At 36.2% G+C, this 26726-nt stretch overlaps 1 protein-coding gene across 2 annotated transcripts in view; it reads left to right on the top strand.

Annotated features, from left to right (window-relative positions):
- Positions 1–26726, top strand: part of MEI4 (meiotic double-stranded break formation protein 4) — a 203481-nt gene that overhangs the window by 4590 nt on the left and 172165 nt on the right. For both annotated transcript variants that reach the window (XM_041763148.1, XM_041763058.1), the window contains exon 2: positions 21750–21995. In XM_041763148.1, coding sequence (XP_041619082.1) covers positions 21764–21995 — 232 coding nt within the window. In that variant the 5' untranslated portion in view covers positions 21750–21763. The remainder of the gene's footprint in view (positions 1–21749; positions 21996–26726) is intronic.

Raw genomic sequence — 26726 nt, 5'->3', positions numbered from 1 at the left:
ACTTCTTACCCAGGCTAGGGCTTTCATTGTTTGCCCTGTTTTGTGTGCCTTGCTAGCATTTGTGCTGGATATTCTCCTCTGGTCCTCCAGATTTCTCCACTCCTCCATCCTGCAGGTTCATACCAGGACCTGCTCCCTGCACAGTCCTAACAATGATCCTATAAGGTTGCTCTTTCTCCACCATACTCCAAGTTCTGGTAACTGCTTCCTCCTCTCATCCCTTTAAGGCCTAGAGGAAATGAAGGATGACTTTGCCCCTTTCTGTTGTTGCTGGCTCTCAGGTTATTGTGTTACCCCCTTAAAAGTTGCTCATACTTTACGAAACAATCTATTAAACTCTCTTCATATTACCCTAATTGTGTTACTTTTAGCTTTCTTTGTGGACCCTGTGGTTATGGTGTTCCTACCACTTTTTCAAAGGTACCTATTATATGCAACTGAATGACTTTTAAGCCCTCCATAGTCAGTGACTATGGCTTTTATTTCTTATAATCATAGGATCTCAGGGTGAAAGTGGTCCTGGAAGGTGATCCGTTTAACTTCTCTGTTCAGAGTTTGGATAGATTCAGCTCCATTCTTATCAGAGTTTGTAGCACCTGAGCACCTTCCACAACAAGGAATTCACTACTCCTAATGTTCTCTTACATGTCTTTAGACACATCTGACTGGTAGGATTTGCATACATAACTTCCACCCGCTGTCCTTGTCTTGTTCCTTGGGGTTTCATGGAATATGTCCAATTTCATTCCTCTGTTCTTCAGAAAGTAGGTTTTTGAGTTCCTTTACCATCTCTGTTTACAAATAGGGTGCCTAGAACAGAATCTCTTTTACTACATGCTGTCTGATAATGCTTAGTTGAGTTTAAGGATGATAACTTTCTTGGAAGGGTTGCCGCCTCCAATGAATAGGAGAAGCATTAATATGTCCTCTTTCCTTGCTTTGCAGATATAAGAGGGGATGTGATCTGACTCCACTGCACTGCACTCCACACTCCCCACCTCTGCCAATTTAAGTGTTAAATGTCATACGAACAACTGTCTTTGACAACAGCTTAGTTTTTTTCCTTTACTGAGTTTATATTTAAAAGCTATCAAGGGAGTAATTTACAAATTGTAGGTCTTTAAAAGGACTACGTCTACTATCCAGTTTTCTTTTGCTTTTCTTTAAATCTCAAAAGCACACTGATCATCCTTTAATTACTTTAGGGGGCATGATTTGAAGTATTTCACTGAACTTTTTATTTAGGTTTCAAAACTGAACAGCATATATCAGAGACTCACAGATCTTTTAGAATTTTGTCCCTTTTTTCTGGGCATTCATTCTCACTTATGCTCATTGCTGTATCTCTTGCATTGGGAAATATAATAAAATATATTGAAATGCAGTATTTTCTGGTTAATAATCAAACTGACTTTAAGGAAATGTTCTGAAGTAGGTTCTTAAGTATATCATTCATGTACGTCAATTTTTATAATGAAAGTCCAATTTATTTTTTAACAAGCTTCCAAAATATCGGTCAGCTTAATTCTTCCCTCTGACTTATTCAGTGAGCTCATTCCCCGTTTCCAATTTTGATTAGATTGGTTTCACCGTGACAGAACTCAGGAAAATAAATCCTCTTATATTTAATGTGTGCTTTGGTTTAATCTGGATGAAGAGAAAAATGAAAACAACCCATTAGAAAGTAATGTTGATTGTTAGAGAGATACGACTTTCTTAATCTTTAATATAATTGTCTGGAAATAATATTTCAGAGGCTGCTTACTGATTGCTTCTTTTCCTGTGCCTTTCTTCTGTTTTCGCGAGTATCTGTTTCTTACAATATTAAAAAACAAAACATACTTGTGATTCTTTTCAGATTCTTCAAATGGGTTTTACAATAGTTGGTTGTTTATGATCCATTTCTTTTTATCTTTTGGAACAATGGTAGGAGAAAACTACATTCTCTTCTGATCTGTTTGTGTACTTTATCTAAAGTTCTATTATTCATGCATTAGCTTGTATTTTATTTATTTTCTTATTTGTCTGCCTCCTCCAGTAGAAGAAAGCTCCTGAGGGAAGGGGCATACTTCTCTCAAATGCCTGGCACAACCAATAAATGGTGCTGAACGTTTGTTGGCAGAATATAAATTGATCATGACCAATCCAGCATTTTATAAGAGGGAACAAAACACTTGTGTAGTTCTGAAGAAGTTGCTGCTTCCTAAAAAATTATTTCTCTTATAAGTATGGCTCTTAAAGAATCTCATTTTTATAAAGATGATTTAGTCTTTTAATTAAAAAAAATCATTCACCATCCATTTATTTGATAATTATTAAGTACTATTTTGTGTATATAATGAATAGATTTTAAAAATTATGTATATTCCCAATAAGCTCTCTTCATCAACAAAATCAATTTCCCAAAACCAAAATTACGTACTTTAAATACATACAAGTAACTGCATCCATGCAAGTAACTGTAGTATAACCGTGCATTGCAAATGAAGGAACCGTTTCAGCTCAAAGACCCCATAGTGCATTTCATACTAAATTGCTGATGGTAAATAATAGACAAATTCCCAGTTTCCTAGTAAACTCCAAAAATATGACTCCTGCACAAAATCGCTGAGAAAGGCACTGCTTCAGAGTACATAGCAGGAAGTTGGCTTCTTTAATTATTAATGTGCTTATCTCATTTCCATCACTCATTGATAAAAAGCTAAGATTCAGTATAGAATTAAAGCAACAACTTCAGAGAATAGGTCATATTGTCTGAGTAATTGTGTTGTCAGCATTGTTTTGTACATATTGTACTTCCCAGTAATTTCGGTACGTATTTTTGATTGGGGTCCATTCTTCACCAGCCATTCACCACTAATACTGGAATTGTATTGAAGTCTTCCCTCACTTTGTCTCCCCGTCTCCAGTCTGACAGCAAACCCTACCGTTCCTCAAACATCTTTCAGAGCCTCTCGTCTTCTGTGTGCTTACTTTCAGCATCCTGGCCTCATTCTCCTTCCAGCCCTTTGGTGTGATGAAAGCAGTCCTGAACTCCTTCCTACCCAGGACAGTCTTCTTCCTGAGACCCCACTGGGATCATTTCACTTACCCACTCAGAACACTACACTTGTTTCCATCTATCCAGTCAGCCCTTCCTGACTAACTCTCAAGATCCCAGTTTCCCTATCTTATATTATTTCTGTTTATTCCTTGAAATACCATATTCTTTAGCTAAGGAGATCCATGTCTTCTCCTGTAAATACATATACCATTATCTGCTGTATGCTCTTACTGTCCACTCCATCTGAAATGCTCTTGTGCCCCCTTTCCCTCTCTGAATTCTATTCATCCTTCAGATCTCCCAGACCTGCCCTAGAGGTCCTTTCTCTTCCTGTTCATGTTAGCCCACGTGTGTCTCTTCTCTGAGCTTTTAATAGATTTGTGATCAGACCTATGGAAGTAAAGACTTGGGAAACAGTGGGAAACAGTGGGTCTGGGATTGAATCATGGCCACATACTAGTCTCAAGTAGAACAAGCATTGCATTGAGTGTTACTTGTGTACCTTATGAGTTCATAGGGGTTATGTGCCTTAACTAGTTTCATCTCAGTAACTTTATACATTAAATCTATCTCGATTCCCATTTTACAGCTGAGCAAACTGAGGTACAGAGAGGTTGAACAACCTATCTAAAGTCACTCAGCCACTAAGGGGCAGAGCTGGAAAGCTTGGCTCCTCAACCTGCTCTCCTACCTCTATGCTATTCTTGCCTCATCAAGATATATTTGAGATGAGTTTTGATGGGGATTTTTAGGGTTGACTGATACTCATATTAGTCTTGTCTCACTGGGCAGTCTTTGGAGGAAAAATACCTTATCTAACAGAGTTAGTGCACCTGTATATATATATATATAGCTGACTGTTTAAGTATCCATTATTACTATCATTGTCAGTTTCATCATGTTGTAATTTAGTATGCTGTTACAATTCAGCTTTGGACATTGAACTCTTCTTGCTCATCAGTAAGAGTAAAGATAGAGATGGAGAAATTTGTACACATTATATATATATAATATATACATATATATATATGTACATTTTCTACACAGGCTCTCCAGTATATGTACCTGCATAAGCTAAATATCATTGAGCTTTTACTGTCTGCCAGGCACTGTGTTCAGTACTTTACATGGATTTTATCTCGTTGAATTCTCTCAATAACCCCTATGAAGCAGCTTCTGTTATTTGCCTCCTTTTTCAGATAAGCAAATTGAGGCTTGCCAGGGGTTAAGTGCACAAAGCTTAGAAGCTGGATTTCAGAGAAGCTGTCTGATTTCCCAGCTGGAAATTTTCACTGTACACTGCCCTGCCTGGTGCTTGTGTAATCACGGACTCAGAATTGAGTAAGACCAGTCAGTCCACATAGCTTTCACATCAGTTTTGAAATCTGTCTTCATCTCAGAAAGATAGCCATTCAGCCTCTGCTTGAGTAACTCCAGTAATGGGAGTTTTATAACTTTGCAGGACAGCCTGTTCCATTGTTGAATAGCTCCTGCATTGGATATCTTATTCATCTATTTATTGGAAACTTGTCTCCCTGTAATTTACATGTATTAGTCCAGGTTCTGCTTTTGGAGGATTATTGAGCTCCTCTCTTCCCTCTGGTCTAGCATCCTTTCAGATACTGTGTGCCTGGAGTCTTCTCTGGCAGTTTGGTGGTCAGTCTCCAGAACCCTTACCCTTATAATCACTTTCTGACAGTCCTGTCTAATCGATTGTTGCCGACAAGTTGTGGTACACAGAATTGGACACAGCAGTGTGGCAATTGGTAAGCTGGAAAGACTTTTGGACTGAGATGTAACCCTAGGTTAAGGTATCAGTACTGTTAACTGTGTGACATTGGGCAGGTGGCAATAGAGCTGAGCTTCACCTCATTTGTAACACAGGAATAATAATCGCCCTACTGTACAGCATTAAATTGAGGGTCATCACCTTCACAGTGGTGCCAAGAAGGTGGTCTGTACATAGCCCTTGCCTCAGGCCTGTTAACTGCCCTCTATTTTGCCTGCTCTTCTGTGCTCTTCCATGTTAGCATAACTTCTTCCCCTCACTTCCCTTTGCATCTTCACTCAAAAGTCAGCTGCTAATTGCGGCCCTTCTTGACTACTGTATTTAACATTGTAACTAACCCCTTACCTTCTCTCTCCATCTTACCTGCATTAGTTTGCTCACCTGTGTTTTTTGCAATTTCACATACATGTGTTTTATTTACTTAAGTCCTGATTCCTCCCACTAGAATGTAAGCATTGTGAGCTCAGGAGCTTATCTGTTTTCATCACTGCTTATTCTCTGGACATAGCAGGCGATCAAAAAATACTTACTGAACAAATGAATAGATAACCATCATGCTTCTGTTTCTGAATTGGTCTGACCCTCAAAAAAGCACAATGAGATGCTTCCCAGTTTTTTTTAACAGAAGAAAAGTGTAACTGGCATATTTATAAATTGTTCTTTTAATGTTTCAATTTCATAAGTTAATTGGTCAGTTAATTTCCTTGTGCTACAAGGGTATTTTCTGACAAAATAGTTATCTGAGCTGGACTCCTGGGGTGAAATATTAGAATTTTCAAATTAAGAAATGTTATTGAAAGTGAAAAAAATGTAGTTTATCATTGTCTTCAATTTCTAATGAAGCAGGATCACAGTTTGGTGGGTATGCATTTTTATTTTAGAGTAACAACAGCTCACTGAATTTCCTGTTTCTCTGCTCACTGTAGCTATTCACCATCCTGATTTCTGATAGTGTAACTTAAAACCACAAGACCTTTGTCTCAAAGTAATCACAGCCCTAACTAGATCTTTGGCTGTTTCTGTGTTAATATGGGTTTTTTGAGTTAGTGGATGAAGGGGAATTAACAGGACAAAGTAGGCAGAAATGCAGATGTTTTTAGGCCCTACAAATGGGAGAGTAGAAGGGCAAGAGGAATGCTGGGATTTCAGCTTGCCTCCCAGCTGGAAGAGAGTCTAGGAAACATGTTACCTACTCAGGGTTGAGTTAGGAAAACTTCATTCATCTATTTAAAGTAGATTGTGGGGTTAAGATTACTGGGGTTGCAAGGAATGCCGAATTTCCAGAATGATTGCTGTCTTTTGTGGGTTAGTGACTTGCACATGATGCTCGTTGGTTGCCTGCTCTTAATGACTGAAGTCAGCAAAACGTCTGTAACAGGTGATTTGTCTATTGGCAGGCTGAAGAGGGAAGAATTTCCTCACAGCAAAATAGTGTCATGGGATATAGGGGGAATAAAAAGATACTCTTTCTTTACCCAAGAGAGTTGACTCTAGATCTATGAATTATTGACATGCTTTCTTGTTGTTGAACATTTGCACATCTACTGAGATCAAATAATACTGTCACCAGTGAGTACTTTGTCAAACTGTTCTGAATTTAATCTGCAGAATCATTTTTGATAAGAATGCCTGAAAAATCCCACGGCTTCTTATTTAAACTTACTTTCAATTTGCTTTAAAGTATATTTTAATCACAAAGGAACTTTCAACAGAATGCTATAAATCTATCATTCCTAAATACCGAAGTGTTGCAAGTATACTTGGCATGGGAGAACAATGTCCAAATGAATGGATTTTTTAATTTATATCCCATGTTTTAAATGAGAAGGGGGATATGTTTTAGAAAAATCTGTATTTGTGGTAGATCTATGAAAATGTCTTTATGATTTTACAAAATATATGAGAATTAAACAAAATAATTCCACTAGAGACATCACAGGTTCAAGGCCAATGTAAACTTAATTAATAACAGCAATCATGAAAAAAGCTTTTGTTAAGTGAACAATTACCCTTGCCTAGGGAAGTAAGCATTTTGGGCCCAGAATTGACTAATTGTTTTTCTGGTTATATCAGAAGTGCATTTGGATTCAAGCTTACTAATTGAGTGTCAAGGAGGACATTGATCAATGGAATGGTTAAACTAATAAAATTAGGAGAGCACAAAGTTAGGAATTGTGTGGTTCCAAGACTCATTTCTCCCCTCCAAATAAGTAGTAATGTGATAACAGAACTACAATAGTAGTACCACTATCAGTAGTGGCAAAAATAACAATGCTTGAGTGCTTACCATATGCCAGGTGCTCTCTTATAAGCTTTACAACCATGTTTTACTTTAGTCTTTAAACAGTCTTATGAAAGGGTTATTAATGTATTTTTAGTTTTATGGGTAAAGTGAGATGTGGAAATTACTTTGTCATTCAGCTGGCAAAGGACAGAGCTGGATTCAGCTTGCAGTCCCTGCATTCTGAAGTCTGGGCCTAAGGTCCTCTGCTACTCAATCCAACCGAGAATATACCTACCTATTCAGACCTTCTTGTTTGGAATGGGGGAGTTATTGGTGGAGGAGTGAAAAAGGGGAAGGCAATATAGTCCATGAGTCCCAAGGAACTTAATCCTACCGGAAAGGAAAGACAAAAGCAGATGGGTACTGATTAAGAGCCAGCGTCAGTGTTTCAGGTGACAGGTACTCCAGTTGTTGAGAAAAGGGAGAATCATGGGCAAAAATAGTCAGGGAAGGCCCTCTGGAAGAAGTGGCCTTTGGCTTATGCCATAAGTGAGGTAGCAGCTTTTTGCCACAACACATTGTATCCTTTGGTATTAAAATTCTACTAAGAATTATGTGAATGGCTCCCTAATCGATTTTTAGCTTTGTTTATCTTTAAAGGGGTTTTGGGACCCTTTAAGAAGTTAGTTCTAATATGTGTGTATGGATGACCCTCGAACAACAACGTGGGAGTTGGAGGCACTGATCTTGCCATACAGTTGAAAATTTGCATAGAACTTCCAACTCCCCCAGAACTTAACTATGAATAGCCTACTACTGTTGACTAGAAGCCTCACTGATAACAGTCGATTAACACACATTTTATATGTTATATACATATAACATGCTCTATTTTTAAAGTAAGCTAGAGAAAAGAAAATGTTATTAAGAAAATCATAAGGAAGAGAAAATGCACTTAGAGTACAGAGCTATAAAAAACCCATGTGTAAGTGGATCCATGCAGCTCAAACCCATGTTGCTCAGTGGTCAGCTGTGCTTTCAGTGTTGCCGTTCACTTCTGAAAATGGGTACAGTTTATTGCCTATCCCTTCTAAAATGTGCAAGCAGATAATAAACTAATCTTAGTATTAGCGTCTTAGTACCAGCTCATTCATGTTGTCTTCTGTATAGATGTGGAAGAAACAGTTCAGCGAGTTGTTTAGGAAGAACTGGAAGTGTTGTATAAGATAGAGCAATGCTGTATAAAGACAACTTTGTATACTTCAGGGTCACACCGCAATAAATGCTTTCTTTAGCAATTGTGTTGGGCTGACTGTATTAACTACATGAATTCTTTATTCAAATCTTATCTTTGAGCACACTATAAGATCAATAATCCCAACAGAAAATAAAATCTAAAATACATATATGCTATAACATCTTAATATATACAAAAAAGAATAAAGAATAATAACAGCAAACATCAGTATACTCAACTTCCAGCTTAAAAAACTAGATTTTTACAAGGCAGAAGAAACCCTTCCTCTTTCTGATTTTAGCTGCTCCTCCCCGGCAGAAATAATTATAATGTTAAATGTAAAATGTATCTCCCAAATTTCTTTGTACTTTTTATACATAGTTATATTTCTATATATAGCATTGTTTGTATTAATTATATCAAATTATATGCATTTTTAATTCTTGCTTTTTTCTTTTACTTAGAGATTCATTCATTTTGATGTGTATAGTTCTCCTTCATTCATTTTTTATTGCTCAGTAGTATTTGATTGCATAAATATACCACAACTTATTTAGCTATTTTTCTAGCAAGAGATATTTAGATTCTTTATAATTTTTATTATAATAAAGTTTGAAGAGTTTTGAACATGTCTTTTTGTGAATGTATGTGACAATCTTTCATATATTTGCAGACCATTTTCTTAACTTTTCTGTGACTTGCTCATTTATCTCTTTAGCTCATTTTTTCTTTACTGACTTTACAGACAGTCTTTAGATGTTATGATTATTCACCCTTTATTGACTGTATGTGTTGAAATTTCTTTTCCTAGGCTGTGGTTTGTCTTTTTACTTTTTTGCTGTTCTTTTCATGAACAGACTTTTAAAATTTTCATGTAGTAAAATTTGTCATTTTTTTCCTCATTATCATTTACTATATGTCTCTAGTTTAAGAAATCTATATTGGGGAAATAAAATTTAATTTAAAGGTGCTCTTTAAAGCTAAAGATGAAAATATCAAGAATGACCTTTTTAAAAAAATGAGAGTCAAAATTGGGTCACATGCAGTTAACATATCTTTTATCCCAATATCAGTTTATCCAAAACACATCCCACTGTTTTACCATATCTACTAGGTATAAATTTTCTGTTGACAGTTAGTGTTTTGTTTTATAAAATGAGAGTTAAGGAGGGAGAAGAAGCGATGGATAAAATATCAGTATTCACAGAATTCTGATTATCAGTGGATATATGAATAAAAACATTTCACCTACAGTAAAGAGATCACTCATATATGTGCATGTTCCTTTGAAAGCACGTAGTATGAAAGCTCATGGTAACCATGAATAATTCAGATGGGCTTTTGCTAACCATGATGGAAGAGGAGGCAGAGGCTTTGGATACAATGTCAGTAAAGTATTCATTCTTATGTATTCATTCTTATGGCTGTTTTCATGGCCTTTCCAAGCTTCTCTACTTACTCCTCATCATCTTTTTGATAAGTTTGATCTTGCGTGGTGATTTAATGACCTTAGTTACACAGTCATGGTCTAGCCAGCCAAATAGAGCTATCAACCATGCAATTTAGAAGCTAAACGACCTTGACAACTTGGGTTGTCAATATCCAGAATTCCTGAAATCTTTTTGTCTTTCCTGAAACCACTCACAAATACAAGGACTTTTAATGGGGAGATCCTCATACAAACCATTGTTTTATCTCTTGATATCTCTTAATTTACCTTTCATCAGGATAGCAATGATTTATCTTCATTTTTATCGTCACTGGTCATAAATTGTAGTTTTGCTTCACTATGAAATGGTTGTAACTATTGTAATGATTTACTGTTAATAATAAAATTACTGTTGATTTCAAAAGAGGGTAAAAAACTCCAGTGAAGAGTGATATTTACATGCTTTGTAGTAAAACAGTGATGTGGTTGGATGTTGGCATGGGGTATTCCAGGCATTCTCTTTCTTAGAAACTGTTGAGTATGATTTAAGAACTTTTGAGTAGAGAGCCTAGACGTTAGGATGACCCCATGGGTGTCATCCCTTATACTCTGATTTTATGATTTTTTAAAAAGGTTTTATTTATTAGAGAGAGAGAGAGAGAGAGAGTGTGTGTGTGTGTGTTTGTGTGTGTGTATGTGTGTGTGTGTGTGTGTGTGTCAGAGCGTGAACAGAGGGACAAATAGAGGGAGAGGGACAAGCAGACTGTGCTGACTATGGAGCCTGACACCAGTCTTGATCTCATGACCCTGATCATGAACTGAGCCGAAATCAGGAGTTGAACGCTTAACCTACAGAGCCACCCAGGCACCCCTATACTCCGAATTTGGTTAAATCTCTTATCAGATTGAAGTATGGTTAATTTTTAACTGTCCTCTGCCCCTTATCCCCTCTTCCATTATTATGGACGTTAAAGAAAGCAAGGAATACATCTAATTCATCTTTGCCTAACCAGATTCTAACACAGTTTTGGCTTCCATTCTTATATATACTTAATTTGTTCGTGGAACTGAATTGCTGTCACTGAGTTGCAGTTGCCATATAACAAACAGAATGGTTGTTAAAAGTCTGACCGCATGTTTAATCTTTATGTGTAAAAATATAAGGGTAGGGGGTCTATAGAATGTCAATTACTTAGGCTTATGGTCAAGACCTTTGGGTCCCTTCAATTTGCTTACCCAAGAAAATTCTATGAGAAATATTAGGAGGTTTATCTTAAGATAATTGATTCTGGGGATATAATGTACAGCATGGTGACTATAGTTAAAATCTCTGTATCATATATTTGAAAGTTGCTAAGAGACACGTAGGAAACACTTAATAAATGTTGGGGTTGGGGTTTTGGGGTTGGGAGGAATGAAGCTCTGGTTAAAGTAGGTTTTTACAAAGTTGCGCTTTACAGGATATGAAGCATCTCTCCTTGTCAGCAGTCTAGTCAGATATGTATTGTTCATATTCAAAGTGGAGTTTAGACCTTTTCATTTAACAGAGTATTAGGGTGCAGTTCCAGTATGGGTGCGTATCAACAGCCAAGGCACATGGGAATTTCAGGGGTGGCTGCATGATATACAGCAAAGAGTATGTGCCCTGATATTAGACTTGGGCTGTAGGATTAAGGATGAGTGTATAAAAATAACTCTTTGAATTTCAGTTTCCTAGTATGTTAAAATTGAAAAAAAATATATGGTATAGAAGAGTGGAAGGTAGAAATACTTCACAAGTTTATGGTGTAATAAACAATGAAACTGCCTAAAATATGAGCACTTTCCATTGTTTGTTTTATTCTTGCTTTAGGGCTGACAGTCATAGCAGTTGGGAATGGACCATTCCTTAGAGAAGGTAATTAGAACCTTTTGAATGTGCTGTTATTTTCAGGGATAAGATATGGCAGTGGATCTTCAAGTGTAGTCCTCAGACCAGCAGCATCAGTATTACCTAGGAATATGTAAGAAGTGCAAATTAGGGCTAACTCTAGACCTGCTAATTTAGAAATTCTAGTGGTGGAACCTGGGAATCTGTGTTTAATGAGCCCTCCAGGTGATTTCAAGGCAGGTTCAAGTGTGAGACCCACTGAAATAGGATAGAGGAGGAGGAAACACTCATTCTGTTTTTTTTTTTTTTTTGGACTGCTTTTTATGCATTCATGAAGAGCCATGTTTCTGTGTGGATTATCTTTCTACCTATTGCTTTTTGTTGGCCGTCCAGTCTCTGAAATGTAGCAATAGCTACATGTGGTCAAAGTGGTTAGTTTTTTTACTTAACCTTAACCTTTTGTCATGTTCTTCCTTTAAAGGATTTTTCTTGTCATTTACCATTAGGTGGTAGAAAAACATTGGGGCCACTGCACTTTGGATTGTTTTCTTTCATATATACACAAATCAGTAGCCAAAATTTTGAGGGAACCCCTCTTCAGATTTCTAGAACTCTTACTCTATATGATATAATACTCCACCCTGACAAATTCTTATATGTCTGACCTCTCTGAATTCCCATCTCAGTCTTAGTTCACTGAGATAGTCAGGATCTGCCTGGGTTCCACCTCCTTGTATTGTGGCATGCAAACTGCCTTCAGGCTCTCAGCTGGTGCAGTGTGGGACTCACCTTGTTCGTATGCCTTCTGTAGAAGATTATTATCCTGCACTGCTTTCTGTCCAATATTTGAAAACTGTTGATGGTGTATTTTTTATTTTGTGTTCTAGTTGTTTTATGGTAGAGTTTAAATCTGGTCATTTTAAACTCCATCCCTGCTAGAAATCCCTTGTTTCATCAAGGTAAAATTCACATACAATGGAATGGAGAGTATTACGTGTACCATTGGTGGCCCTGACAAATTAGCACACCTGTGTATCACACTCAGCCTCATATCAAGATATAAAGCTTTACCAGAACCCTGGAAAATCCCATCAGCCTTCTTTCCAGCTAATCCCCTTGCCCTTCCCCATCTTCCCATAATGAAACATTATTCATATTTTGTCTGCCATCGATTAGTTCGTCCTAGAACTTCATTTAGATGGAAACTTCGAGTATGTACACTTTTGTGTAAGTCATTATTTACTCAGGATAATGCTTTAAGATTTATTTATAGTGTTAAATGTATCAGTAGTTCATTCCTTTCTATTGCTAAGTAGTATTTCATTGTATGGATATACCAAATTTGTTTATTCATCCTGTTATTGATGAACATATGGGCTAGTTCCAGTTTTTACCTATTATGAATAAAGCTGCTATGAACATTCTTGTGTAAGTCTTTGTGACATATATTCTTATTTTTCTTGGGTAAGAGTGGTATTCATGGGCTATAGGGAGATGTATGTTCAACCTTCTAAGAAACCTCAGAGTGAAAGGTGAAACCTTTTCCAGAGATGGTTGTGCCATTTTGCATTTCTGCTGGCTATAATGAAAGTCCCAATTGCTTCACACACTTTTTACTTTTAGCTCTTGTTGTGGATGTAAAGTGGTGTCTCGCTATGATTTTGATTTCTGTTTTTCTTATTGGATAAGAATAATAATAGTATTGAATACTTTTCTTTATGGTTATCAACTGTTTATCAAACTATTTAGTTTCTTTTATGACATATTTACATCGTTTGACCATTTTTTAGTTGGATTCCCTTTTTTCTTAATAATCTGTAGGAGTTCTATGTATAGTTGTATCCAAGTTCTTTGTCAGGTATAAATAGTGAATATTCCCTCCTGGTTTGTGGTTTTGCTTTTTGTTTTCTTAATGATGTTTTTTTGATGACTAGCAGATTTAATTTTGATGAAGTCTATCAATGTTTCTATACTGATTAGTGCTTTTTATGACTTTTCTAAATCGTCTTTTCTGCCCTAATTTACCCTGTTTTCTTCTGGTTTTAGTGTTTACATTTAAGGCTGTGATTCAACTAATTGTGTGTGTGTGTGTAAGATCTGAACAGATGGCAATATCATTTTTTCCATGTATTTAATTGTTCTGGCATTATATGTTAACCATACTTTAAACTTTACCAATTGCCAAGGTGCCCTTATTGAAAATGAATTGACTGTGTAAGTATGGATCTAGTTCTAAACTTATTTTAGTTCATTGATCTATTTGTCTGTCTTTATTCTAATGCTACCTGGTCTTGATTCCTTTGCCTGTATGTTAAGTGTTACAACAAAGCAGTTGTAACTTTTTCAGCTTTGTTCTTTTTCAAGCTATTCTACAATAAAATTTAGAAATAATTTATAAAGTTCTACAAGGAAGTTGATTGGAATTTTGGTTAGGATTGTGTATAGAGGTCAACTTGTGGAGAATTAAGATATTAGTAATATCATCTCTTCCAGTCCATGAACACAGTATATATATATATATATATATATATATATATATATGTCTAATTTACTTAGAGCTTTAGTTTTCTTGGACAGTGTTTAATAGATTTCAAAGTAGAAGTCTTTCACTTCTACTGTAAAATTTAATCCTAATTATTATTTTTAAAATTCTAACAAGTTGATTTTATGTAAACATATAATAGATTTCTGCATATTGATCTTGTGTCCTGAGACCTAACTAAAGTCATGCAATTCTAGTAGTTATTTCTTTTAGGATTCCTGAGGGTTTTCTGTAGACATTCATGTTGTATGTTAATAATAGAATTTTACTTTTTTCTTTCCAATATCCCTATATTTTTTCGTTCTTTCTGTATTTCACTGTTATCTCTATTAAAGTATTTAGTAGAAATGAGAAGAGTGGCTATCTCTGCTGTGTTTTCAGTCTTAGAGGTAAAACATACACTGTTTCATCATTAAGGGTAATGTTTCCTGTGGATTTTTATAGGTCTTTCTGGAATGGCCTGCAGCTTCTTCTGATATTCCTTAATTGGTTAGGGGTTGTTGGAGTGGTACTCAGTGGGACGGGAGGTAGGTAACATGCATACGGTTGAATTGACAGGTTCTTTGTGGAGAAGAGCATTGTATTGGTACAGGATGCACATTCTGTGGTGCCTCTGATTCTGGAGGATACAATGCCATAGTACTAGGTTTGGAGTCTGGGCAGAAGCAGGTGGAGCAGACTGTTGTAGTGAAAGCTTGAGGACCAGTTCTGAGTGATGGCTTACCTACAACAAAGACTATATTGCCTCTGTGTATTCGTTGTCTGGAACAAGGTGAGGGGCTGAGATTAAAGGGATAAAAATTCAGAGGACATCATGTGCTAGAAGATGTCGAGAATCAAAGTGCTCAATATTTGTGAAGTAGTCTTTCTCTTTTAGTAAGCTATTTTAGGCTAGTAAAAAGTATGATTCTGTTTTATTAAATGTAAATCTAAGTGGAATGTAAAAAATGTATTAGATTTATTTGTAAAATGAAGCCGTATTAGAAGCCATGAAGCCTTGTCATTTGCTCTCTGAAATTCATGGTGGTCACCTTGGTGAGATTTAAATGAGAAATAGATGAGAAGATTAAGGGCACTTTTTCTGCCTTAAAGAAAATGTTTCTGTGGGGCTGTTCCTACTTTCTGGAGTTCATGTCTTAGGGGTACATAGAAGGGAAATAGAATAAGGTATTATGTAATAGTAGTTACAAAGCAAATCTTCTATCCTAAGGTGTCATTTACAAAATAGGACTTCTTTGAATAGGGCCATTTACTTTTTCCAGGGGACTCCACCTCTCCACATCTCCTCCTTGGTGCCCTGGCTCAGCTAGTCTCAGGAGCCAGCTGTTCTTCTCTCCTGAATTGACTGAACCTCTCTCAGTTTCCTCTTCTAGTTGTTTCTTTGGCTTCCAGTTTCATCCTATAGGCTTCCTCATTTTATGACACATAATTTTTCCATTTCCAGGGTGAAGCCTCATAAAAATTCCAAATTTGTGGAATTTCTGGATTTGAGTTCTGTAGATCATCAGATGTTTTCAAATATCCTGTGAGAACAAGATGGTTCTTTTTGTGATAAGGATTATGTCCATGTCAGTGTGTGAAATACCAGTGTAACTAGGAAACACCTAAAATTCTTCTGAATTATATTTTAAAGTATGTGTTAGTAGGAGATACCAGGTTCTTTTCCTTTCTCTGGATTTACACAGTGGAGGAAGATGATTGAAGATTGTGCTATATGTACATGACTTTGCATTTCTTAATCAGTGTACTTTTTTGCTGACTTATAAAATGTGATGCACCCTTTCCACGTGAAATTCTGCAGCATTCCTTGCTAGAATCCAGAGAAAACCTTTCCAAAAAAAAAGAAGCACTGAGGAGTCAAAAGGGAAGGTGGGGATTTACATAAAAAGAAAACAGTTGTTAAGAGATTCTGTAGACAATTAAAATCTATGATTAATTAACTTTTTAGCACGAGGAAAATGATAGGTAGTTAGCCTGTTTTGATAAAAATGAAAAAAAAAAAAAGCAAGCATCCTTTTATCTTTACTAGCCTCTTGTCATGAAAAGATTCTCTTTGCTGGATAGGCTTTTAAAGGCCCCTTAATAATTAAGTGGAAAGATTTGAAATCTTGAGTAACTCCTGATTCTTTTATGTAAAATTTCACATGATGTTAATCTGCTGAGCACTTCACAGTACAGTGTGTGCTGAAACTATAACAATAATTAGAGAATTTTTCAGCTGGATCTAATCCAAAAATCAGATAATCAGTCTTGTCCAAACTTTACTGAAACTAATTATCCAAAAAGTCTTGTAAGTGTCTCACTGTTCAGGCATTGCCAGAACTCTGCTGTACCCCAGAATGGTATTTGATAAATGCATATTCTATCATCATAGTATGTAGGGACTTCATCCTATACTCATTTTGTCTTATCATATCATCTTAATGATTTAGGGAATGTTCTTCAGTTTCTTGCTTAATGGGCAAGACAAGTATTTCTTGTAGGGTTCACATGAGATAAAATCTGGCTTTTTCCCTTATAGCTTACCCTCTCCTGTAAACCTGTATATGAACTAGATTTTATGTTTCTTTAATTTTCTTAAGAATTATTTTGGTGAAATTTTAAGGGTATACCATAGAAAGGCGTAAGTTTAGAGGGAGTAGATTCACTGGAAGTAGACAAGAAAGGATGTGTCACAGAGTTAAGAGAGACTGATGTAACCTTCAAGTTAACTATTTAAATTCCCCTCCTAATCCATTCTCCCTCTAGTGCCATGCTCCCTAGTATGTAATTGATAAAAACTTACTAATGAGAACCTGGGTAGCAGCCTTCTGTGACTGCCTGTCCTATATCAATATATTCATTCATTCATTCACTCACTCACTCACTCACTCACGCGCTCGTTGACGTATTTAGTTGCCAGTCCACATTCATGGCATTGGGAATACAGTGGCTCATAGCTTCCTGGTTGCTCATATTGGACAGTTTTTAAAGTTTTTCAGCCACACCTTCAAAATCCACTGTGTCCTTTGCGTTAGTGGAAGGAACACACCAAACATATCTGAATAAAGGAGCATGCATCTATTTGATGACATGAAAAGGCCTGAAGTCCATAGGCTTTGTGGAATTTGGGGAAAGCTGATCAAGGATGAAGATTAGAGAATTTAGGGGACAAAATTCTCATTCCATTGGGCCACCTGGGTGGCTCAGTGGTTGAGCGTCTGCCTTTGGTTCAGGTCATGATCCTGGAGTCCTGGGATCGAGTCCTGCATTGGGCTCCCCATAGGAAGCCTGCTTCTCCCTCTGCCTATGTCTGCCTTTCTCTGTGTGTCTCCCATGAATAAATAAAAATTAGGAAAAGAAAGAATTCTCATTCCATTAACTGTGTTTCCTCAATTCTGTAGACATTCTTGACAGTTTCAAATTTCTGAGTATGTTGAATGTGCTATTATTTCACTCTTACCCCACACTTCTTCCAACCTGGAGTTGAACTGATGGTGTGTTTTACAGTTGAAGACCTTCTAGAATTGAGGAGGTGAGTGCTACAGGCTGGAACTTCTCATCACAACCATGAAATGACTTGAGGTTTCATTCAAAACTCATCTTCATTTTCCCTATAATTTGTAATTTGAAAAATATAGAATAGGGAAATTTTCTGTAGGATTAGTATTTAGACAGTTTTTCCTATTGTATATAGCATGTTTTATAATGTTTATCATGGAAAACTTGAAATTCTAGAAAAGCATAAACAAGAAAATGAAATTAGACTTCTTCAACTCATAGTCAGTGTTTTGTTTGTATTTTGGTGAATAACCCTGGTCTTTCTCCTTCCCTCCTCCTTCCCTCTTTCTTTTCTTTCCCCCTTTCTTTTCCTCCCTGCTTTGTATCTCTAAATCTATCAATATATCAATCTCTGTTTATGGATCCTCCATTCCCCCAAATTTCCTAGTTTACTCTATTTACTGTTTTATGACATCATGAGGGAAGTATTTTCCCATAGTTTTAAATATTAAATTTTTTTTTCAATTTAATTGTATATTGCGTTACAATTTAATGCATCTCTATTGTGAGATATTCAAGCTGGTGACAGATTTTGTTTTGTTTTGGTAATTACAAATAATCCTGTAAGATCATCTATGGGCATAGCATTTTGTATCTAGCCCTGGTCATGTTTTTAATATCTTAGAACTTGTATTGGTGGTCTAACGGGGGATAAGTATTTTGAAGGTGTTGGATACACATTAGGGAAATACTCTTCTGAATGGTTACCTAATTTAAATTTCTTATATAGGAATGATCTGGAGTTTTTAAGTTCATGGAATTTTAATCAGTGATCTTGGAGAGGAAAGAATTTAGAATTCAGGATTATAATTCAAAACAGTTTTGATAGTTTAGAGAATTGGTTAGTTGATACAAATTGAAATTCAATAGGGGAAAATGAGGTTAAGAAAAATAAGGTAGATAAAAATTGCCCAAATACTGTTTGTAGAGTATCTATTTCTTCATGCACTGCCTGAAGGAGAATACAGGGGTCATAAGGAATGTGACTAGATTTCTCTGTAGCCCAATGGGGACGTTGGCTTGTTCCCAAATGTAAAGAAAAAGAAAGCTCATTTGAGCTAATGCTGTATTCTAAAAAGACTGTTAAGATTTTGTGTTTTCTACTGTTAAGAATTCAAAGACACTAAATACCTTCTTGGGGAACATTTAATGTTCATTTTAATTATTTATGTTAATTATTTGAGCATAATAATTTTTTTAAAGTTATCTGAAAGTTACTACCGATCTTTCCTCAATTAAGTAGAGAATATGTTTAGGAAGCTCTTATTTTTTTTCCATGAAATTTCAGGGGAAATAGAATTATCTTTACCTTGCAAATGGTTCTTTGAGGATAGGAATGCTATTCTTAGATAAAAATGGCACGTGTTTGTAAACACACAGATACACACACACACATACACACTCTAAAATACAAGGAAGCAGTTTAAAATGCCTGCTTCTGCTTGGTTTAGGTTATAGTTCTATATCTGTTTTGAGTGTAATTTATGTGGTCGAAGGCTGTACCAACATATGTATTAGCAATCATTTCTGTTCACTTGTGATACAGTTCTAATTATTGTTCAGACAAGGGATCTTGGGATAGTTATAATCCAGAAGGACTTTATATATAATTTGATCTTTTTTTGTTGACTGACATTCAGAATGATTTTAAGACCCTAAACAAATCATATGTGATGACTTAAAAATCAGAACATTTAATTAATCAGCTTGCTTAAATCAATTAATTAAATATCTTTGCAAGATGACAGGGAGTTTGCTCTGTTTCTGTTATCCAGAGAATTTTGTCCTCTTATGCTAATAAATAGGGTTTTTTTTCTTTTTAGTTTTTAGCCTAGATTTCTACTATTGGTAATTGAAAGTCAGATCCTTTTCTATCCAAACCACTTTAAATTCACTACTTATTATTTTCATTATTGTTATTATTGTTATTTTTAGTGCTGATCCATTTAATGGTAGGCTTACTTCTCTATCAAGAGGGTCATCTGTGCTCTGTGCTCTCTGCACATAGGTGCTTTCCTAAAGTATTGAGAGGCAGAGAGTCTTGGCTCCATCACTGACAAGCAGATGAGGGATGAACCAGACAAGTGACATGGTTGCTGTGAAAGCCAAAATAAGTGCAGCTATAATTTTAATTAGTTTGTTCATCTTAACAGCATCTAGTCCTGGGTATCTTATACAGCTGTGAAAGCCTAAAAGTATAGCAGCCATACTTTGCTTTTGGAAATCTCTTCTCTTTTTTTTGAAGACTTTTTTATTTATTCATGAGAGACATACAGAGAGAGGCAGAGACATAGGCAGAGGGAGAAGCAGGCTCCTTAAGGAGGGCTTGATGCGGGACTTGATCCCAGGACCTGGGCATCACAACTTGACTCAAAGGCAGACATTCAACCCCTGAGCCACCCAGGTGTCTTTGGAAATCTATTCTTGATGAATTTTTTTCTAATTATAATTTGGTATATATTCATTGCCAAAAATTAGGAAAATTTAGAGAAGTATCTGTAAGAAAATAAAAATCACCAATAATTATATAGTAGAAATAGATCCTATTTACATTTTTGTATACCCCAATTTTTACATAATTGGGATCCTACTATACATATAATTTTTTGTCCTCACTGTTTTTCCACTCAGCATATCATTAGTACTTTCTCATACTAATAAAAATATTTCTGAAAAACCCTATTTTAATAGATAATATTCATTTGAGTGGTCATACCATTATTTACTTAACTGTTTGGTTGTTGGTCCTAGTTTTCAATTATAAATTATTTTGTGATGAACATTTCATACATATTTTTGAGTTGATCTCTGATTATAATAAGACAGTATTATGCTTCTTCTTAGGTTGTGTATTTTCAGTACTAAACAATACAATATCAGATAGGTACACAGTTCTGCAGGTGGTAATAAATCAGAAAATATTTAATATGGTGGTATATGAACTGTTCTTTGAAGAATGCGCAGCCAGGGTTTTGTCAGCTATGAGAACCATGGTATTACAACTGGGGAAAATTCAGGAGCAGAGATGTGGATGGGAATGAGCTTAGGCAGTGTGCATCTGCTTGTATGAGCATGATTTAACCACAGTGGAAGGAAAGGTTTGAGTAATTGAAAAAAATAAAGTTTGAAATGTGGAGTAAAGATTTGAATTTGTTAGAATAGATGTGGCAACCAAAGGTCCTAAATTTTCTGGGACTATCGTACTATTCATTACCAGTTTTTATGTAGCACATTTTATGTGCAAAGCTCCCCCTTGTGGAGGCCCACATGGGGTTTATACTTCAGTATGAGCCATAGTATTCATTCAGTCAATGCAGTGGTCTGTCATGTGTTCACAAATACATTTCTAGAGTAAGACTGGGATGCCGTGCTGGTTTGGAAAGTCTGCTCGTGGTGGCAATTGGAAATCTTTGGAGGTGCAGAATCAAGGCACAGCCACAATTTAAATGATGCAAATATTTTAAAGATTGTTCTCATTATAGATTGGAGGGGCCTGGTTAAAGGCAGGAATAGTAGCAAATAGGTCATGGTTCATGAAGGAATGCAGGACTGAGAAGCAGGGACTACAAGACTTTAGCAAAATGAGTTGGAGGAGAAGGGTTTACATTTAAATGATTGAGTCTAGTGGTTCTGATTACAGAGTTGACTCCCTTCAAAATGTAAAAGCCTCAGTGCCCTTCCCAGATTTGCTGGATCTGAATTTTGGGGAGATGGGAACATATATATACATATGTATTTATTTTAAAAGCTTCCTTAGAGACTCTGATATGTGCCTCTGGTTAGAAAACACTAAATGAATTAATGTGTGTTTTTTTCCACCCCAAGAATTTGTCAAATTGTCTGAACCGACTATTTTCAATTTAGTACACTTAATATGCATGTGCATGCATTTTTGTTTTGCATATTTTTTCATACTCTCTAGTTCCTGAGAAATTTTTTTTTTCTGTTATTTGGTGTCAAGTTGTATTACAAACTTATTAATTAGTGTTACTCTGCAAAATCAATTTTGAGCAAGTGAAATGCACTGCAAAAATTAAAAGAAATTTCTACAGCTTTTTTTCTTACTAACTGATAGGGACAAAAGCCAGGATGGATGATCAAACATGGTATTTGAGAACATCAAAGCTGGCTCTGGCCTTGGCAATTATCCGCTCAACACCAGCAGACATAAGCAGCAGAGAATACACAGAGCACCTTGCGAAGGTGGTGTCTGAGCAGGAGTCAACGTGGAGATCAAAAGTCCAGGTCTTGGAAGCTGAAGTTCTGCAATTACGCCACAAACTTCTTCTAAGCAGAATGTGTGCAGAAGTGTTTAAGAGTGGTGAGTATATATATATATACATATATATATAAAATAAAACAAAAGAGTGGTGAGTATATGAAAATGTCTTTGGCAATATATTATTCTGGGTTTTTTGTTGACTTTTTTTTTAAGATTTATTTATCCATTTGAGGGAGGGACAGAGGGAGAGGGAAAACATCTCAAGCCGACTCCACACTGAATGTGGAGCCCAGTGTGGGGCTGGATCTCATGATCTTGAGATCATGAGCTGGACTGAAATCAAGAATCAGTAGCCCAACTGACTGACCACTCAGGTGCCCTTTTATTGTTTACTTTTTTAATTTAATTTTTAAAAGATTGAATATAGATGACACACCGTGTTACATTAGTGTTAGGTATACAGTTTAGTGATTTATATGTTATTCTGTATTAACCAAAAGCATGGCGACCATTTGTCCCATTATGTTGCTATTACAATATCATTGACTGTATTCCTTATGCTGTGCCTTTTATTCCCAGGGCTTAATCATTCTATAACTGGAGGACTGTATCTCCCTCTTCCCTGCACCCATTTTGCCTAGTCTCCCAGCCTCCTCCCCCTCCTCACAACCTCCTCCCCCTGGGAACCATCAGTTTGTTGTCTATATTTATGAGTCTGATTCTGCTTTTTGTTGGTTTATTCTTTTTCTTTAGATTCTGTTTGTGATTGGAGTCATAAGGTATTATCTTTCTCAGTCTGATTTATTTCACTTAGTGTAATACCCTCTAGGTCCTTTCATGTTGCCTAAAATGGCATGATCTCATCCTTTTATATGGCCATGTAATAGTCCAGAGTGTGTGTATGTGTGTGTGTGTATGTGTATGTGCATGTAACATTTTCCTTATCCATTCATCTATTGAAGGACACTAAGGTTACTCCCATGTCTTGACTATTTTAAGTAAAGCTGCACTAACATATGGGTGTATATATCTTTTCTTGTTTGGATTTTAGGTTTCTCTGGGTAAATATACAATAGTGGAGTTACTAAATCATATGATATTTCTATTTTTAATTTTTTGAGGAACCTCCATACTGTTTTTCACAGTGGTTATACCAATTCTGTTTTTTACTTTTAAGATTGATTGATTGATTGATTGATTGATTTATTTATTTATTTATTTATTCATGACAGACACACAGAGAGAGAGGCAGAGACACAGGCAGAGGGAGTCCCACATCAGGCTCCATGTAGGGAGCCTGACGTGGGACTTGATCCCGGGTCTCCAGGATCACACCCCGGGCTGAAGACGGCACTAAACTGCTGGGCCGCCAGGGCTGCCCACCAATTCTGTTTTTATTTCATCTTCACAATTATTTAGAAATTGTTTAGTTTCTTAAACCTAGACTTCTTCTTTTTGCCCTATAAAGATTTTTTTTTACCTATAGTCATTCATTAAAAGTTTATTGTTACTACCCAATGAATGAGGCTACATTGGATGCTGAGATGAAGTTGAAGAATGAAAATATCTAGATGTGAAGGCAATAATGTTTTAAGCTTACTGGATACAATTTAAAATCTCATTACTGAACCTTATTATTTTACTATGTATGTTATGTTGAGTTTATATTAAATAATTCATCTAGCAGTCATATATCAAGTACCAGCTATGGACCAGATATGCAGTGGGTGATGGGACCCCAAAAAACACATAAGAGGAGGTGCTGTCCTTGCCATTAAGTACCTACCATTTAGCAGGGAAGATAGATCTATAAATAATTAACCCAGCAAGATAAATGCTTTAATAAAGATATTGACAAAGCAAAGAGCAAGAAGGCATTCATTCTGCCTGGTTTTTGAAAAGACTTCTCAGGTCTGGTCCTCAAGGATCTATCTACTAGTTAGTGGTCACAGAGCATGCAGCAAGAGGCAGGAACATGACCAAAGGCAGAGCAGTAAAGAAGTAAAGAATACATGTTCCATTTAGGATACTGCTAGCATTACTTTGCAGAAGTGGCCAGAACACCATGAGGGAGAACAAAGAGAAGTGAATTGGGACCAGATTCAGAAGGGCCTTGAATGTCAACCTAAGGACCATTTTAGTTTATTTCCTATCAGTAAGTTGATGGTACACATTTTATTGTCTCCCTAGGACCTTTGTGAGAGTGAAAATAGGGAACTCTAAGTGATGATACTAGGACAACAGGCGGAAACCAGGACTCACTTGAGCATGCTGGAACATGTGGTCACTCCATCAGCAATCATATAACCTTTTTGATGCAGAGGATTGACCCTCATATTGGTATTGGGGAATAATTCTGGTGATTTTTCAAGAATGTAAACCAGATCATGTGACTCCTTTGCTGAAAACCCTTCCCTGGTTTCCAGTTATGTTTCACATTAGATTCAGGCTTGTGCTTATGGCCTGTGATGCTGTGGATGATTTCACCTCAATTTACCTCTCCCACTTTGTCTCATATGACTTCCCCATTATTTACTCTGCCCCAGCCACCATGGGCTTCATTCCAGCCTTAGACCTTTGTTATGTTCTTCTCTTTGAATGTCTTTGTGGCTGGCTTCTTCCCTACCTAGAGATCTTATTCTAAATGATACCCCTCAATGACCACTGTATATACATAGCACTCTCCACTAGTTTTTCTTTACCCAAACATCCTCTGTAGGTTATTTGTTTGTTGATATAATTGCTACCTTATCTCCTGAGCTAGAGTTTGAGTTCACTGAGGAGTGGGTTTTGATTTGCTTAGCACTCTCTACTAAGTGCCCACCCCAAAGCCTCACACACAGCAGGTGCTCAATAAATATTTGTCACATGGAAGTGGGGCAGAGAGGATGTTTCTGACCATAGCAGTGATTGGAGACAAGGAGACCAGTTTTAAACATACTTACCAAATCCCATATGAAGAATGATGGATTGAAATCGATCTATGATAGTGAGAACTAAAAGGAGGTCAGACATATATGCATGATTTTTAGAATAGGCCTTCAGATATTTGTGAATGGTTTCAGAGAATGATTAAGGGATATAGAGGCATTTGGGATAATGAGGTCTCTGATCTCAGTTTACTGAATTTATTGCAATGCTTTGAATCTGGATAGTGAACACTGAAATAAATTTATAGGATAAAAAGTTCAGGTTAGTCTGAGTGTAGGCCATTCCCTCAATATACAAAGATTACATAGAAAGAAGGTAGAGGGATGGTCCTTAAAGTCAAAAGGGATGTGTAGGCTGTAAGTAGATATATAGACTTAGGATCCACTGACATTTAATTCATAGTTGAAGTTCTAGCTATAGGTGAGACTCACGGAGAGAATGGAGCCAGGGGTAGGAGCATTGGGGATCCCAACATCCCAGAGGTGGCAGAGGAAAAGGAGCCATGGAAGGAATATGATTATCACATCAGGAGTGTGCAGGTGTGGTACACAGATGATTGCTGTGGTAATAGAGTACTCACTAACTTTAATTTTGGGTATTATTGGGAAAAATCAGCTAATCTAATACCCAGATATTACTAAAATCTCATTATTATGTGAACAAAAATGGTGTTACACAATTCGTAGCCACATTTTGGTCTCTCTAGAGTTTTTCTAGGTAATGGGCTCTTTTTATTCAGTGAATGCAAATGCAATCAGTAATTTTTAATATTTTATGTGCAGTTATATGATTAATATAATGCCCATACACATAATACTTTCCAGTGATTTTAAACAGACTCTTATAGACATCTGTGATATCAGAACTGTTGTTTACTGTCAAGGGTCTGTTTATACCCCTGCTCTAGTGGTATGGATGATTGGTTAGGAACATGAACATGCCTGACAGTGAGAGCCTAGGTGAGAACTCGTTCTCACACTGAAAACTTGCACTTACAGTGCCTGTGAGAGAAATTTTCAAATACCCTACAATTGAAATCAGTTTTACTTGCAGCAGGAGCTATAGGTAAAGAGTTTCTGTGCAGATGTTTGTAAGTTACTTGTCTCTCCATCTGTTAACTTAAACTTGAAAAATGAGGAATAAATAGATTAAAATAAATAGAGTCACTATTAAAGGGGAAGGAACAAAACTTGACAAAGGGGAAGATATTAGATTGAGAAAGAAATAAAGAAGGAACACAGTCATTATTCAAAGATACGTAATTTGAAAGACTGATGTGGCTTACTCTAAGAAAACTCCATACCTGAGAATCAAAACTATATTATAGATATATTTATATGATTGATTATTTTTGTCTGGAATTTTCAGAGTTGCTTTGCATATGCAACCTTTCTCAAGTGTTTAGACCCTCAGTAAATGTTGAATGGAATGCTTCTTGACAGATTGAGAGGGTGGAGAACTTAATTTACAGCATCAACTATCCATTGAAGTAACTGAGCAACCCAGAATTCAATAAAGCAGAGCTGAAATGGCAAAGTAAACAAATAAAAAATTATGATGTAGTGTATATATAGCATTTCAGGAACTCAGCTATTTCTTTATTCTGATTTATTCTACATCTTCTTAGAAATATACTTCTTTATTGCATTTATTAAAGGACTAGACTATACACAGAAAGGATAAATATAACGTGCTCTTAGAATTATGCCACATTGTAATTTTACTTACATGCTCCTTAGTAATGGGATAAAGGATCAAGGAAGCCCAGATAATCCAATGACACATTTCTCAAAATTGTTTTGGATGATGCATGGCAGGCACGGTTAGTTGTCTACTCAATATCTAGCTTCCTACTTCCTTTCTAAAGCACTCCAATTTTATTTTGGCAGAGATGTGCTT

The sequence above is a fragment of the Vulpes lagopus genome, chromosome 1, assembly GCF_018345385.1.
Source record: "Vulpes lagopus strain Blue_001 chromosome 1, ASM1834538v1, whole genome shotgun sequence".
Taxonomy (NCBI): Eukaryota; Metazoa; Chordata; class Mammalia; order Carnivora; family Canidae; genus Vulpes; species Vulpes lagopus.
Note: the sequence above shows the minus strand (reverse complement) of the source record. Positions and strands in the feature narration are given on the sequence as shown.